Source organism: Symsagittifera roscoffensis, chromosome 6, assembly GCF_963678635.1.
Source record: "Symsagittifera roscoffensis chromosome 6, txSymRosc1.1, whole genome shotgun sequence".
NCBI lineage: Eukaryota > Metazoa > Xenacoelomorpha > Acoela > Convolutidae > Symsagittifera > Symsagittifera roscoffensis.
Window position 1 is genome coordinate 10,031,472 of NC_087067.1, and position 17,974 is coordinate 10,049,445.

The 17,974-nt window shown below is 32.9% G+C and overlaps 1 protein-coding gene across 2 annotated transcripts in view; it reads left to right on the top strand.

The window, feature by feature from the left end:
- The window catches only part of LOC134847523 (cyclic nucleotide-binding domain-containing protein 1-like), a 380,437-nt gene that overhangs the window by 342,710 nt on the left and 19,753 nt on the right, over window positions 1–17,974 (top strand). Inside the window, exons 2-7 of one of the 2 annotated variants that reach the window (XM_063864576.1) lie at window positions 272–350; window positions 6,420–6,510; window positions 6,896–7,089; window positions 7,484–7,602; window positions 8,036–8,118; window positions 10,791–10,960. In XM_063864576.1, the coding sequence (XP_063720646.1) occupies window positions 281–350; window positions 6,420–6,510; window positions 6,896–7,089; window positions 7,484–7,602; window positions 8,036–8,118; window positions 10,791–10,960 (727 nt within the window). In that variant the 5' untranslated portion in view covers window positions 272–280. Of the gene's footprint in view, window positions 1–48; window positions 351–6,419; window positions 6,511–6,895; window positions 7,090–7,483; window positions 7,603–8,035; window positions 8,119–10,790; window positions 10,961–17,974 lie in introns of those variants that run through there. The other variant, XM_063864575.1, reaches the window with a different exon arrangement.

The window sequence follows — 17,974 nt, forward strand, 5'->3', positions numbered from 1 at the left end:
GAGCTTGGTGTGTTGTATTTGATTGAAAAAATACACCTGCATTTTAATCTCAGCCTTTTTATGTGTCTTGTTTCAGTTTTGGTCTTCAAAACAAATCAAAATGGCGTCTCACGTTTTAAGAATGAATATGCAAGCGCAGTTCTTATTTAAAAATTAAATATAGAAATAAATTATGCAAGAAATCTCACCTTGTACTCATCTAACTTGACGATACATTCTTCAGAAACTTTTGTTTGGCTGAAAGTATTTGCAGAATTTTTATCAAAATTTCAGTTAAGTTATGGCATCTACTGATTCTTTGCAGCTGCCCATTGTTCCATTAGGCAACAAGCCCATAACACGACACCAGGGTAAGACATCTCTGTACTAGAATATTTCAAAAAAATTTGTCACCTGTGATTGGATATTCGGGCCAACATCTTAAAAATTTTGTGCCTGACGTTGGTCCCAGTGGCCAAAGTTTTTGTTCCGACTTTCGATACGAAAGTAACGGAATATTTGTGCTCGGGGTGGGTTTTTTTTTTCTTCAGACAAATTTCGACTTTTTAACTAGCCATTTTTGACGGAATTTTTTTATACCATTCAAAAGGTATTGTTGTCCTGAGCTTAAATTTGAAAAGATATTTTACCTGTGAACATTTTTCGTAAAGTTATGGGGGTTTAAAGATTGCCATTTTGGCCAATTTGAGACAATTAACGCGCGATATATTTCGCGCTATTAACGCGTAAATGGAGATTTAATCCGTCTTTGAAATCGTTCCAAAATGGTTGAAAGAAGCATATTTGCCATAATTGATATGTTACAATGAGCGAAATCTATTGTTTTGTACTTTATATGGCGTGTGGGGGGATGATTTCATAAAAAAATTCAAATTTTAGAATTTTTTTTCATTTTGTTTTATTGCATTTAATTTTTTGATGTTACTAATACTCCACAAACCTTAAAAGGCACTCGGAACATTCAGGGATTCGCCCTGATACGAGCAGTCTTGTTTGATTAAAGAAATGAATTGCTGAAAAAAAAACATTAATGTTGACCGCTGGAGTTTTTAATTTAATTTAGTTTTATATTCAAACCTCAAACCATTTATAGACTTGTCACAACATAAATGGGACGCTCGGAAAAGTGTCTAAAGCGTTTTTGTTTTTCTAGTTCAAGTAGCACAAAATTTTTCGACCACCGTAGGTGGCTAGAAAATATATAAACTGAAAAAAGTATATTGAAAAAACTATACTAAACTGCGAATTCTAACTGAGCTAATGTTTTACAAAAAGATGAGTACGAAATTAGATAAGTTAGATTAGCTGAAAATAATTAGACAAAAATTAAGCAATGAATTAGTTTGCAAACAATGAGAAAATGCTGGTTGCGGAAAACAGCACAGTGGAAAAAACTGGTTGCCGAAAATGAAACCATGCTGGTTCCAATCGCTAAAATTGCATAATTATAGACAATTATTGAAATAAAATACGATTTTTCAACAAACCCGGAGGGACTGGTCAACTGTTTCTTGATTAATTGTTTTTGAATTTTTTATGAATGCATATCATAGTCACAATCTCAAAACTGTAATATAAGTGAATGCGAAAAAATTGTCTTTCATTTTGAGTTTTTATGCAATATTTGATGTGAAATCAGTAGCCAAATTTTTCCAAACGGAAGGGTCGCCCCCCTTTGGTATACTCTTACGACATCCATTTTAGCTGACCAACATCACAATTTTTCTAAAGGCGCATTTGGCGCCAATATAACTAGTTTTCAGGGGAGCGCGAGCCGAAAAAACGCACTTTTCTGTCAAAAATTTCCAAAAAGTGCCCAAAAACGATTTTTTTTGGGTAGTTTTTTCAAAATTTTGCCTGCGGCGCTCAAAATTGTAGACAAAATAAGGTCCCTATTTTCCGGAGAGCTCGGTCTACCTAAGGAAAAGGTCCGCAATCTTTTCAAATTTTTTCGAAACCCCCCCCCCCCTTAGAAAAATGCCGCACGCCACTGTTTGACACACAAGGTTTTTATGGTAAAAATTTTGATAGAGCACAATTTTTCCCCAGACTGAGCTCAACTTTTCTCCGGCTTAAGAAATGTTTCGTGGTGCCTAGCCATTTTGATCATTTTAGTTTTCAATTAGTACAAAATTAGCCAGTTATCGTGAAAGTAGCACATAATGTTTGGTCCACAATAGTCACCTGAAGAAAAAAAAACTTTTCTTTTTTGATTTGTTTTTTTTTGGGAATGGGTAGTGGAATTGAAGTAGCAGGACCCGAAATTTCAAAAAAAATCACCCACTGATACTTTTAAAACACAAAAACAATTTCAAAATTGGATTGCTTCTGAGTTGTTTCGAAAATGTTGTTCATTCACCCTCTGCTCAAATTAGGTCCATATAACGAAAAAAATTAGGTCCGTTATTTACAACTTTTTTTCGAATCACAACCAGACTGGCGTAGTAAAATTCCGCATTTCCTTCTTTCAAATTTTTCTTTAAATATCTGAAATCGATTACAAAAATTTCCCTCTTAATTGTTTTCAGTCACTTCTTAAGGTGGTTTCAACAATGAGAAAAAATACCATTGTGAGAACATATTTCTATGGATGATAATAGATTGATTGGATTTCATGCATCAAACAAATTACGATCCAATCTAAAAATTACAAACCGATATTTAGATTCCAAGGAATCCCGGGTTGACCTCCATAGACCGAAAAGGCTAATCATACAATTTCATACACTTAGTCTATGGAAAAATGCTAGTCATACAAATTTCATACTTTTTTGCAAACTGAATTTAATCGAACTTCAAAGGTATTTTATAGTTGTTTTGGTATCGAAATTGGTATCTCTTTATAAAAAAAAGGAAAAAAAATGGTATGAAAAAAAAGCTAATCATACAATTTCCATATATGGAAATTGTATGATTAGCATTTTTTTAAAAAGAATCTTTTGTGAAAAAAAAGCTTTGAACAAATGATTCAACTGCTGGCAAAACAATAAAGCGTTGTTTGGGCTGCTAAAACTGAAAACTTTGAGTTTTTTATTTTTGTTTTCTGAGGAAAAACACTAGTCATACAATTTCCATATATGGAAATTGTATGACTAGCATTTTTTTGATGGCGACGACAAAAAATTTTTGTAAGTGTTTTTGAAATTGCCCCCAAAAATTTTTTTGTGTTTTTTTTCAACCGCAAATTGATTTTCGTATTCAAAAAAAACATTTATTGAAAAAAAATTTTGCATGCAAAATTTAATTTTTTGTGTGTATAACGTAGTCCTGGATATACTAATATTGGCTTTTTTTTTCCTTTTCTCTTCATAACTTTTTTCAAAAACGCTTAAGATTTCTCTTTCTTTTGTATGACATGTTTTTATATGTCTTGATTAATGTCTGGTAATTTAAGAATTCAAATTTTAAAAATAATCAACTTTGAAAGTTTTTGCCAAAATTTAAAAGGTCGTTATTTTCGTTATAATATTTGTGTGAGACAGAATGAAAACATTTCAGGTTGTTTCCAATGCATTTTTAATGCAAGACGGCCAAACCTTTGGTTACTACGTTTGAGTAACCAAGGTGTATGTCATTTGTGTTCGGTTACGAACACAACCAAAAAGTTTTGAGAAATTAAAATGTAAAAAGTCGATATTTTTGGTTTATGGAAGAATACTAGTCATACAATTTCCATATATGAAAAATACTAATCATAGACCTTTCATGCAATTTTCTGTACTTATGGAATTGCATGAAAAGTGTATGACTAGCATTTTTCCATATATGGAAATTGTATGACTAGCATTTTTGGTCAACCCGGGATTTCAAAAACACAAAAAAGAGACAACAACGCCAAAACACAAGTCGTTAGACAGTGCTGTAGCAGGACCCCTTAAGTGGTCATTGGGCTGAGCCGGTCGCCATTTAGTCATCCTCAGCCCTCCTAAATCTACCCTTAAATTAACCGACTTCCACGTTAATTAGCAGTTAATAAGACCACGTATATCCAGTAGAAACAATTTTATCAACTGTCTTCGGTACGGGTTTTCCGGTTTGAGGTGTTCGACTTATATTTCGATCAAAATAAAAAGGTTTTCGTCGCATTCAAATTGAAAAACTAGGTTAATAAAAAATAATTTTAAAATATGCAAGAACAAAAATGTTTAAATTATTATTTTAGTTGGTATTGAAAAATATCAAGGTTGATCATTTTTTAATTTGAATAAATGATCGAGACTCTGAACGTTTTTTCTTGAAACATAGCCAGTAAAGTACGATTCGGTGGAAACATAGCACGCTTTAGTCGAACACATTTTTTTTAAAAATCGAGTCGGTCGAATCACACAGTTTGGGTCGAGTCGGTTCAAACAAAAAAGCGATTGGAATTACATTTTGTTGCGGGTTTTCACAGCAGAGTTTAAATAATAAGTATATTTTGCAATATCATTGAAAATCAAATAATTTTACAAGACGCATGTATACTAATGAAAAGTGCATGAGAGCGTTGCAATATCCGCAGGGTAGCTCAGGTTATTCAAACTTTCACGCTTTTACCAAATTTCACCAAAAGGAATTGATTTTCACATTGCGATGAGCTGCAATATGGGTACGCTGAGTCCTAAAAGATTAGATATACGGGATCTACTTAACAATAGCCCCCCCCCCCCCCCCTAAGGAAGGGGAAGCAATTGTTAAGAAGTTTAAAATAACGCATTTTCGACCAATCAGAATGCAGCAGTATGATAATTCTCAATAGAAAGCTCAGTGCTAACCCGGGATGACCAAAAATACTAGTCATACAATTTCCATATATGGAAAAATGCTAGTCATACACTTTCCATACAATTCCATACGTACAGAAAATTGCATGAAAAGTCTATGATTAGTATTTTTTTATATATGGAAATTGTATGACTAGCATTTTTCCATAAACCAAAAATAATGATTTTTCACATTTTAATTTCTCAAAATTTTTTGTTGTGTTCGTAACCGAACCCAAATGACATAATCCTTGATTACTCAAACGTAGTAACCAACGGTTTGGTCTTCTCGCATTAAAAATGCATTGGAAACAGCCTGATATGTGTTACTTCTGTCTCAGACAAATAATATAGCGAAAGTAATGAAATTTTAATTTTTGGCAATAGTTTTCAAAGATGATTATTTCTAAAATTTGAATTTTTAAATTACCAGACATTGATCAAAGCATACAAAAACATGTCATACAAAAGAAAGAGGAGTTTTAAGCGTTTTAGAAAAAGTTATGAAGAGAAAAGGAAAAAAAAATCCAATATTAGTATATCCAGGACTACGTTATACACACAAAAAATTAAATTTTGCATGCAAAATTTTTTTTTCAATAAATGTTTTTTTTGAATACGAAAATCAATTTGCGGTTGAAAAAAACACAAAAAAATTTTTGGGGGCAATTTCAAAAACACTTTCAAAAAATTTTTTGTCGTCGCCATCAAAAAAATGCTAGTCCATATATGGAAATTGTATGACTAGTGTTTTTTCAGAAAGCAAAAATAAAAAAGTCAAAATTTTCAGTCGAAGCAGCCCAAAAAACGCTTAAATGTTTTGCCAGCAGTTAAATTGATTGTTCAAAGCTTTTTTTTCACAAAAAAATTTAAAAAAAAATTTCTAATCATACAATTTTCATATATAGAAGTTGTATGGTTAGCATTTTTTTTCATAGCTTTTCCCCCATTTTTATGAAGAGATACCAATTTCGTTACCAAAACAACTATAAAATACCTTTGAAATTCGATTAAACTCATTTTGCAAAAGTGTTTGAAATTTGTATGACTAGCATTTTTCCATAGACTAAGTGTATGAAATTGTATGATTAGCATTTTCGGTCTATGGAGATCAACCCGGGAAATTATTGTTTTTATTAATAGGGGTGGCAATTTTTAAGTAGATACCAAAGGGAGGGCGATTGTTAAGTAGATCCGATGTACGGAATAAAAAACTATCGTATTCTGTATAAGATTTTTTTTGCAGATTCTGCTGATACAGTCAGTAATTTTAATGACAATCAGATAAAATTTTAACCATAATGTTTGCAATTTATACATCACAAACAATAGAAAAATTATATATATTTTCTCCAAAATTGGGTTGTAGGGTTTGGACAACTAATAGTGCCTTATAGTTGGAAACTTTTTAGTACCTATGAGGTAAAAAATTGTACTGCCTAATTAAGGCATCCCTTGACGAAACTTATTACGGCTTTTTGATGTCCTTGCATATCAGAATCATAAAAAATAACAATTGTCTTTGATTAATCTCTGATATAGAAACAACTTTTTATTATGATTTACAATTAAGTTTTCTTTTTTTTTGAAATTTTGTGAAGAATATCAGACCCTTTGGACCATTTTTTTGGATCTTATATTTAAACGATTAATTTGGTTGTTTTTGCTTCTTTTCAGGAATGGTGCGTTCACGTACTAGTCCGATGGTCTCTCTTTCTCTCAATTACGACACACTTCAGGAGATTGTGCAACTTAAACAGATGAAAGAGTGAGTAATGATACCGGATTTAGGGGGGGGGGAGTAAAGACACAGTCTACTCCGTATTTGCCTTGACAAAAGAAGTTATAGAAAAATTAGCAGACGAAGAAAAAAATTAGAATTTCAGCCCGCAATTATATAACTCAATTGTTGTTTATCTACTTTTGCGGGGCATATTATTGCAAAGGTAAAATTGAGGCAGTTCTAATTTAAAATAAAAGTGCTTTTAAACTGTCTTAACTGCTGCAAATACAAAACCCTCCATCAAAACACACACTCCATCTCCAACCATTTTTTTTCATAATTTTTTAACACTTTTTTTGAAACTTCCATACTCAGCAGCGTAAATATACAACGTTTAAAATTTTTAAAAAAAACGAGTTAAATTTTTCAGATCTGGAGCCGTTTTGCCTGATTTACTACGAGAGAGGTTTTTCTCTACCTACTCCAAACTATTCAGAACAGAAGATGAAGGTCAGAGAAGTGAAGACGTGAACAACATCAGTTCGACAGAGAGAGGTGTTGTCAGAACCACCAGATCCGCCGACCCATTAACTTCAAAGACGATGATGCCGCTAGCACAAACAAGTCAGAAAAAAAAGATTTTTTTTCTGTAAATCTTTAGGAAAAAAGTTTCATGAAATTAACCCATTCTTTTCAAAAAGTTGAATTTTTTTGACTGACGATTTTTTGGCCAACGAACTTTTTCCTGTAACCTTTCAAGGATTAAGGGCAAGCGCGCTTTCTAAAAATTCATAGCTTCTCACAAAATAGACGCCATTGAACTTTTTTTTTGCTATTTGGCGTTTTTGAAATATCAATACAGCGCTATAAACTTTAGCTACACATTGCCTTTAATGTTTTTCAGAAAAAACGATGAAATTCAATTTGGTTAATCTATTTCTATTTGGTTAATCTATTTCTATTTCATTTTAAACTTTAAAAAAAAGATCAAAATATTAAACATATCTCATGTATTCAGACAATCGCCTGGTGCAACTGGCCAAACCGAAGCAGAACCACCAGAAGTCTTTCAGTCCACAGGAGAGGGGGGACTCTATCGTGCCTCACTTGGGGGATGTGTCCTACCATATGGCTCAGGTCAGTTCCTTCCCTCTAAAACACTGATAAAAAAGATAGAATTAATTTTACACCTGGTTATATTTATTCATCTTGGATATTTATTGATCAATTTTATTTTGATTTTAGTTATTTAATTTTATCTGAAAACGTTACAACGGGTTCTATAAATTAACCAACAATTATAAGCACAACGATTCTTAAGATGCTTTTGAAGGTTGGGGTCGATATAAAGAAGAAGAAGCATGAAATGAATTCGTGAAACAATGATCTGATTTTTATCCGAGAGCGAAAATATGTATGACGCCTTTTTCACATCCTACAGAACTATGAATTGTCATTAACCTGATACATATTAATACGTTTTCTATTCTATTATAATATTATCTACTTTTCGTGATTTAATAATTCATTACTAGCTGTGGCTCCAATAGCAATCATGGTTTGAATACAGGTGCACGATGTTCGGACCAGTGCCACTTTCCAGCAGAAGTTCAACATGGCTCTCAAGGACCTCAGACAACTACTGCAGATACTGTGAGTTGTTATGGGGGCATGGCGACAACTCGTCGCGTTTAGAATAGCAAGAATTTGAAGCAGAAGCAATTTAGTCAGTTTTTATAGTTAGTAGTTTCATGAAACATTCCATATCAAGTCCCACATTCGCTGAAGGCATGACCGCTTGGCTGCTATGTGCATTCCTAAATCAACTTACAGGGTGTTTTCATTACACATTTTTGTTTCTGATTTCCCGTTAATTTGGGTTATTGAAGCCTTTTTTTTGCAATAAGTAGCAATAATTTGCCGAACTCTGATGATATGTTTTATTAGGTTGAATTGTTTTTTGTTCACGCATCTTTTCGCGCTTTATCGATTTTTAACTGCTTTTGTACTGAACAAAAGTTATAGCCCTTTTTTGAAATAGCAGGATAAAATGAACAAAAATAAAACTTCCTAACTTTTTTCTCTCAATTGCGGTTAAATTTGGACCAAAAAATGAGAAAAAAAGGACTCTTTTCCAGCCCCACTCGCTCTTTTCTTTTGAATTTTTTTTTTCATTTGTGTTGAAAGCGTAAAAATACGATGCAGGTTATGAAGCACTAATCTGTTCACTTGTCCCCAGCCCCTCCCTAAATCCGCTACTGCATGTGTTAGTTTATGAAATCGGGTAGGTCAAATTTGGGGAAGAAAAAGATTCCAAAACCAACAAGACTGCTCGTATCAGGGCGAAGCCCTGAATGTTCCGACTGCCTTTTAAGGCTTATGGAGCAGTAATAACATTATAAAATTAAAGGAAAAAAAAACAAATGAAGTTTTTTATGAAGCTCACCCCCCCCACACGCCATTTAAAGTACAAAAGGATAGACTTCGCTGCTTGTAACAAATCAATTATGGCAATAAGCTTCTTTCAACCAATTTGGAACGATTTTAAGACGGATTAATTCTCCGCTTACGCGTTAATAGCGCAAATTATATCGCACGTTAATTGTCCTAAATTGGCCAAAATGGCAATCTTTACACCCCCATAACTTTACGAAAAATGATCACAGGTGAAATATATTTTTTCCCAAATTTAGGCTCAGGACAACAATATTTTTCGAATGATATAAAAAAATTCCGTCAAAAATGGCTAGTTAAAAAGTCGAAACTTATCTGAAGAAAAAAAACCCACCCGCGCACAAATATTCCGTTACTATCGTATCGAAAGTCGGAACAACAAGACTGCTCGTATCAGGGCGAAGCCCTGAAAAATCCGACTGCCTTTTAAGGTTTACAGATTAGTAATAACCTTAAGAGATTAAATGAAAAAAAAATGAAAACTTTTTTTTTCTAAAATTTGAAGTTTTTTTAATGAAAATCAACCCCCCCATACACCATATAAAGTACAAAAGGATAGATTTTGCTCCTTGTAACAAATCAATTATGGCAAATAAACTTCTTTAAACCAATTTGACCAATTTGGAACGATTTCTAAGACGGTTTATATCTCGTCTTACGCGTTAATAGCGCGAAATATATCCCGAGCACAAATATTCCGTTACTTTCGTATCGAAATTTGGAACAAAAAGCAGTAAAATTCGATAAACCGCGGAAACAAGCATGAACAAAAACCAATCGAACTTAATGAAGTATATCATCATCAGAGTTCGGCAAATTGTTGCTGCCTATTGCAAAAATAGTGGATTCAATAGCCAAATTAATAGTTAAGACACTTTTAGAAAGACCAGCATACGCGATATTATGCTTTCAGGCGCTTAATGTGGTATCATAATAAAACGCAATTGGCCGTGATTTAGATTACCAGAAACAATTGAAAAATATTGAGCGTCTCGGAGAAAAACGAGTAACTTTCTGACTAATTGTAGAGCTTTATTACGTTTTTTTTCAGCTATAACACTATAACAACCTCTTTTTTCAAACTATCACCCAAATGAGCATCTCAAAAATATATATTAAGCAGAAATATTGTGAAACAAAAAACAATTTTTTCAATTTTAAAAATTTCACATACTTTAATTGCTGCGTTAAAATTACTTTGATCGGAATATTCCACTTGCTCAGTAGATAGCTATCCTTGCGAAAAGATTTGTTTGCACCATTCAAAAACAATTTTTAAATTTACGTTCATACTTCAAGAAGACGAAAGAGTAGATCAGTTGCATAGCGTAAGCTTAATTGTTATTTTTCTGACCACTCGAAGAGTGGACAAAAACTTTGGATTCGGGACATTTTTTTTTACATCTTTTTTAGACTACCACAAAGCAAGCTCGTACGGGATCAAAATTGATCATATTAAAGCTTTATTGGTCGTCATTAGGATGCTAAAAATATTACGAAAAAGTCTAATTACATCTCATAACTCAATTCGGCTACAAGTTCAACGTTATCTCAGCTATTATTACTTTAAATTACTTCGTTTTTTCTTATGTAATCAGTCAGTCTTTACAAATATTGGCAGTAACATTTAGTAAAAAAAATAGCAAAGTTTTTGAAATTTTTGAAAATTGCAAGGTAAATCAGTCACTCAATCTTTACAAATATTTACAATAAAATTTAAAAAAAGTTGCAACGTTTTTTTTGAAATTTTTTCTTGTTTCTTTTGAAATCATTTTTGACTTTTGAATTTCTTTTTTTGAGTTATCCTGGTCGGATCATTCTGTGCTACTTGCAAAATAACTGCTATCCTGTTAAATATGAACGCCTCCTAGGCCGTTTGAGAGGACGACTGAGGAGAACAGTAGGATAGCGGAGGCTCTGGTGGACATGAAGAGTGGTGTATTGAAGGAGATCCCTCAGAACAGACTGTCCAAGAGACAGCTACTCAGAAGGGTGGCATGCATAGCCACTCTGGACACTTACAAGGAAGAGGACATGACAGGTATACTATTTCTATATCTTTATGTATTCCCTAGTCGATAGCCAATGGTTATCTTGCAGGATCTTGCAAGATACTTGCGAGATTCTTGACAAGATGTAAGATTATATTATCAAGATCTTGCAAGATTCTTGCAAGGTTCTTGTAAGATTCTTGACAAGATGTAAGATTATATTGTCAAGATCTCTTGCGAGATTCTTGCAAGATTCTTGACAAGATGTATGTATATCTTGTCAAGATCTTGCAAGATTCATGCAAGATCTTACAAGATAATCATAATTCAAGATAATCATAATTCAAGATAATCATAATTCAAGATAATCATAATTCAAGATAATCATAATTTTGCAAGATCGCAAAAAAAACTTCTTGCTAGAACCCAGTTTCTTATGATTTTCATTAGTCTGACCCATCACTGGAAATGTATTCAGAATTCTGAAAAAATTTCCAGAATAGAAATTTCCAGGATTGCAGTTAATAAAAAGTCATTCAATATATAAAAATAATGAAATTTCATTCGAATTTAGTTGCTCTACTTTTCAAAGAATTTATGACAGCTTCAACCTAATTAGAAGAAAAGAGAAAAAAATAGATAGCGAAGCGGAAATCAAATAACAGAATACTCGGAATATAATAAAAATTCGACTACACAGAACTATACCCATGAATCGTTAACGCATTTATCATCGCCAGTCGATGTTGTGGCTTTTTCTTTCAATTTTCACTAGTTTGAATCGATCCGTGTTGGACCCAAAAATCATAGACACAACAGATGTCAAAGTCTGAACATAGTCTGCGCAAACTGCCAAACGCATGAGACGAAGTCATATAAGTGATAACTGACCAGTTCAAAATAACGCTTGATATTAACAAAAAGTCAGAGAAAAAGTAAGCATGGATACGGTTAATCTAGATATGAAATAAGACATCCTTTTGAAGCCAGTGGATCTTCAGAAAAAACTGATATTCCAAATCATAAAAAGTTTCGGTCAACTTTCGTTAGATCATAAAAAGTGTCTAAACGCATTTTGCCACCCACACACTTTGCCCCTCTAAAATTTACTGATACATTTTGCCCTTAATATCTTACACACAAAGTTTCGCAAAAATGTTGGCGCAAAATGGGCGAGGGAAAAAACCATTTCAATTTTTCTTAGTTTAAATCCTTAAATGACACGCCTGATTCCGCACTTTGTCGGTACCCATAGTCTGAAACCGGCCTTGGTGGACTCAGCGGTCAGAAACCGGACACATTTCGTTCACATGGCCTGAAACCATGTTCCTTAGGTCGACACAGTCTGAAAGCTAATTCCTACGGTTCACTTGGCTTAAAATCAAATTTAATTGCTCCATACCCTCTAAAATTTGATTTCGTCAATCCACATGCTCTGAAACTGGGGCATACAGTGCTGATTTAAATTAACCGGACAAAACGCTTTCAACTTGAAATTTAAAACGCGTTTTTCTCAAATTGGGTTGAGTTTAGGTGAAAACTTATGAAGACAAAACTTGCCTAAAATTCTAGCAGAATTAATATGGTGTAATTTGTTTTGCAAAATTCGGGCCCAAAATTTTACCCCAAAAATGGGTCGTTTTGGCTTTTCTTAGTTAATCAAAAATTACACCAAAAATAACCAATCGATCACGGACATAATTGTATCAAAGTGAGCGCCTTACGTAGGCCAACAAACTTTAATGAGGGTGTATTCTCCAAAAAAAATTGCAAATCGTTTAAAAATTGTTTTTAAATCAAAAGTAGGTATTTTATTTAGTAAAAACGACCTTTTTTGTCTATCAAACAAAAATAAATTAATTTATACATTGTTTTGGAGAATATACCCTCTTCAAGTTTGTTGGGCTACGTAAGGGGCTCACTTTGATATAATTATGTCTGTGATCGACTGGTTATTTTTGGCGTAATTTTTGATAAACTAAGAAAAGCCAAAATGACCCATTTTTGGGGTAAAACTTTGGGCCCGAATTTTGCAAAACAAGTTACACCATATTATTATTTTTTAAATTTTAAGCAAGTTTTGCCTTCATAAGTTTTCACCTAAACTCAACCCAATTTGAGAAAAACGGGTTTTAAATTTCAAGTTTAACGCGTTTTGTCCGGTTTATTTAAATCAGCACTGTATAGAGAGTTGCAAGCAAAATAAACAAGATTGCTCGTATCAAGGCGAAACCCTGAATGTTCCGACTGTCATTCAAGGTTTTTGAAACAGTGATAACATTAAAAAATTAAATTAAATAAAACAAAATGAATTTTGAAATTTTAAAAGAAATATTTTTTTCTTCTAAAGTTTGAAATTTTTTATGAAAATCATTCTCCCACACGCCATATAAAGAACAAAAGGGTAGATTTTGCTCCTTGTAACAAATCAATTATGGCAAATAAGTTTTTTTCAACCAATTTGGAACAATTTTTAACACGGATTAACTCTCCGCTTACGCGTTAATAGCGCGAAATATATCGCGCGTTAATTGTATCAAATTAGCCAAAATGGCAATCTTTAAACACCCATAACTTTACAAAAAATGATCACAGGTGAAGTAACTTTTCAAATTTAAGCTCAGGACAACAATAGCTTTCGAATGATAAAAAAATTCCGTCAAAAATGGCTAGTTAAAAAGTCGAAATTTGTCTGAAGAAAAAAAAACCACCCGAGCACAAATATTCCGTTACTTTCGTATCGAAAGTCGGAACAATAAATAGACACGTGTAGTTCTGCCTTGACTAGGCCTTATTCTTAAAACAGCTTGGAAATTTTCGTTATCCAACGTTATACATTCAGTCTTTCCTTATAAACCCGAGTCAAGAAAAACTATTTCGATAAATTATATTAGGAAATTGAAATTTCCAAAATTAAAACTTTTCAAACCGTTCAAAACTTTTAACAATTTCAAAGCATTTTTGGTAGCTCCAATTTGTTAACTGAATTTTTGAGTGAGTATTTTAAGCAAGGTCTTAAAACGAGCTTTGGCAAAACTGATCAGTAACATTTTAAAATAAGCAAACAAACACAGACATTGAACTAACTTCATTACCCGTTGAAAACTGCTCAGTTTGTTTAGAAAACGGCTCAAACTGCTCGTTTTATTTTGACTGAATTTTATCAAACTTCGAAACATTGGCAAAACTGGCTACTTTCAAACCCTATATTTTTACAAAAAATTGTTAACAAAGCTTTTTAAATTTGAATTTGGAACAACAATGATTTCCAAATGATTTAGAAAATCCCTTCAAAAAAGCTAATTAAAATGTTTCTTGGAGAAAAAAGAACCAAACTGACCCCAAATCTTCAGTAAAATTGCCCAGGAGACGATACAGTAATTTTTGTAGGTTAAACATCGACTGTGAATGGAATCACCATTTTCAAAACTGCGATAAAAACAAGTCAACTAGAAGCCAACAAAACAATGTCGAAGATTCACTTACTTTGAGAATTTCAAACACAAATTTCAACAAGACTGCTCGTATCAGGGCGAGGCCCTGAATGTTCCGACTGCCTCTTAAGGTCTATGGAGCAGTAATTACATGGAAAAATTAAATGAAAAAAATGAAAAAAAAAATCCTAAAATTTGAAATTTTTAAATGAAAATCATCCCCCCACACGCCAAATAAAGAACGAAAGGACAGATTTTGCTCCTTGTAACAAATCAATCAAGGCAAATAAGCTTCTTGCAACCAATTTGGAACTATTTCTGAGACGGATTAACTCTCCGCTTACGCGTTAATAGCGCGAAATATATCGCGCGTTAATTGTCCCAAATTGGCCAAAATGGCAATCTTTAAACTCCCGTACCTTTATGAAAAACAATTACAGGTGAAATATCATTTCTAATTTAAGCTCAGGACAACAATACCTTTCGAATGATATAAATAAATTCCGTCAAAAATGGCTAGTTAAAAAGTCGAAATTTGTCTGAAAAAAAAAACCCACCCGAGCAGAAATATTCCGTCACTTTCGTATCGAAAGTCGGAACAATAAATAGACACGTGTAGTTCTGCCTTGACTAGGCCTTATTCTTAAAACAGCTTGGAAATTTTCGTTATCCAACGTTATACATTCAGTCTTTCCTTATAAACCCGAGTCAAGAAAAACTATTTCGATAAATTATATTAGGAAATTGAAATTTCCAAAATTAAAACTTTTCAAACCGTTCAAAACTTTTAACAATTTCAAAGCATTTTTGGTAGCTCCAATTTGTTAACTGAATTTTTGAGTGAGTATTTTAAGCAAGGTCTTAAAACGAGCTTTGGCAAAACTGATCAGTAACATTTTAAAATAAGCAAACAAACACAGACATTGAACTAACTTCATTACCCGTTGAAAACTGCTCAGTTTGTTTAGAAAACGGCTCAAACTGCTCGTTTTATTTTGACTGAATTTTATCAAACTTCGAAACATTGGCAAAACTGGCTACTTTCAAACCCTATATTTTTACAAAAAATTGTTAACAAAGCTTTTTAAATTTGAATTTGGAACAACAATGATTTCCAAATGATTTAGAAAATCCCTTCAAAAAAGCTAATTAAAATGTTTCTTGGAGAAAAAAGAACCAAACTGACCCCAAATCTTCAGTAAAATTGCCCAGGAGACGATACAGTAATTTTTGTAGGTTAAACATCGACTGTGAATGGAATCACCATTTTCAAAACTGCGATAAAAACAAGTCAACTAGAAGCCAACAAAACAATGTCGAAGATTCACTTACTTTGAGAATTTCAAACACAAATTTCAACAAGACTGCTCGTATCAGGGCGAGGCCCTGAATGTTCCGACTGCCTCTTAAGGTCTATGGAGCAGTAATTACATGGAAAAATTAAATGAAAAAAATGAAAAAAAAAATCCTAAAATTTGAAATTTTTAAATGAAAATCATCCCCCCACACGCCAAATAAAGAACGAAAGGACAGATTTTGCTCCTTGTAACAAATCAATCAAGGCAAATAAGGTTCTTGCAACCAATTTGGAACTATTTCTGAGACGGATTAACTCTCCGCTTACGCGTTAATAGCGCGAAATATATCGCGCGTTAATTGTCCCAAATTGGCCAAAATGGCAATCTTTAAACTCCCGTACCTTTATGAAAAACAATTACAGGTGAAATATCTTTTCTAATTTAAGCTCAGGACAACAATACCTTTCGAATGATATAAATAAATTCCGTCAAAAATGGCTAGTTAAAAAGTCGAAATTTGTCTGAAAAAAAAAACCCACCCGAGCAGAAATATTCCGTCACTTTCGTATCGAAAGTCGGAACAAAAATGCTTTCGAAATCTGCTTTCTTGAGACAATTTGTTTTTACGAGACTTTTCTCACTCTTTAACTAGACGTTTTTGAAAATGTTATCAAGGATCTGTGGGTTATTGTTGTCCAAAGACTAAAATTTTGAAAGAAAACTGCTTTCTGACCATGTTTTTAATTGGAGAAAATTGGCAGTTTAAGATGACAAGTTTGGATAATATTTTGGACAAAATCATACGACCGATTAGCTGGCCTCATATCAATTTAAAACAACTTTGTTAAGCGGAATAATTCACCACGCATAGGTAATTAGCAACACGCTTTCAAGTTATGAATAAATTTTTCAAAATGCGCATAAATTAGTGCAGAGCAGACTTAAATTGGCAGTTTTCAAAGTCATAAAATTTGCAAAAAAAAAATTTAATTTTTATTTTAAGGAGTCGTCATCTTCAATAAGCTATAAAAAGTTTCTGCTGAAATTATTATTTCAACCGCCACATATGACTGAGTAAAAAAGCCATCCCAAGCAGAAATAGTTCACTTTCTTCGAAAGTCGGAACACGGAACAATAAACGCGCAATACATTTTGCTGTAAAAGAATATATTTTGCTCTAATAAAAAATTTTCAGACACCTGTAATATCTTTGTCCGCTTAGCATACCATGTGCGGAGAAGTAACGGGTGGGGAATTTGACGCGCCTTTGCTAAGTTATTGCGACTCTTGAAAACAAACAATAAGATTCAGAAATAATAATTTATTCCCAGTTTGTTCAAAAAAAATATCAGCTTCAGTTTTTTCCCTCTCAAACTCTCAACAAGATCTTCGACTGTTCCCTGTTTGTTTCCCGCATTTGATCTCGGTCGCAAGGCATATTCCTAGTTCTTCCAAAATTATATGGACTAAAAATAAATCCTCCCCGTAGTCGTCTGCTTTCAAATTTTTGAACGCTTCTGCAAACATAGCCATCAGCACAAAGCAATTTAGAAGCTTCATCTCAATTGACTTTTTTAACTATCTTACAAGTTTTTAATTTTTATACGTAATTCTTCTGTTCTCAGTAACCGATTGCAACAAAAATTGGCATGCTGACTATTTATGCTATGAAAATATATTTATTCGTCACATCAAACAGTGTAAAGTTGCTCGTTACACCATTAAATCGATGCTTATGTAAGAAAAAAAAACTCCAAAAATTTTATGTGAAAAGGGAAGTAATAGGTTTTGAAATTGGGCAACTAAACCATCTTCTGATTTTTTTGACGGTTTAGCTACTTGAACGAAAGTTAGGTTATCCAAAACGCTGCAAAGTGGGCATAGAAGGGCGATTATGTTTGCTCCTGGAAAACTATGACTTTCAAAGTATGTAAAGGGTTTCAGTTGGGTCAGGTACAACTTTCACTAGATTTTTTCATTAGTTGCAAAATTTTATAGGGTGCGATTTTAATGCAAGGAAACGGCACAAGAGTTTTATCTTTTTTAAAACACCGACTTTTTTAAGTTCACGTGGAACACCTTCCTTTTTAAGAAATTTGTGAAAGATATTTGAATTATCAAAATTTTGTCTAGTTTATTAGTGCTATCTCAATTTTCTACTTGATTTTATATGGTATTTTGAATTGCCAGAGAGCGACTTTGGTTCGAAAATTAAAGTAGAAGTGTGATCTATTATAGTAAAATTTGAAAAATCAAAAAGTGTGAGAATGTGAGCGGTTTAAAAAAATTTACTCGATAGATTCTGGTAACATTCGAATTAAGTGAACAAAGT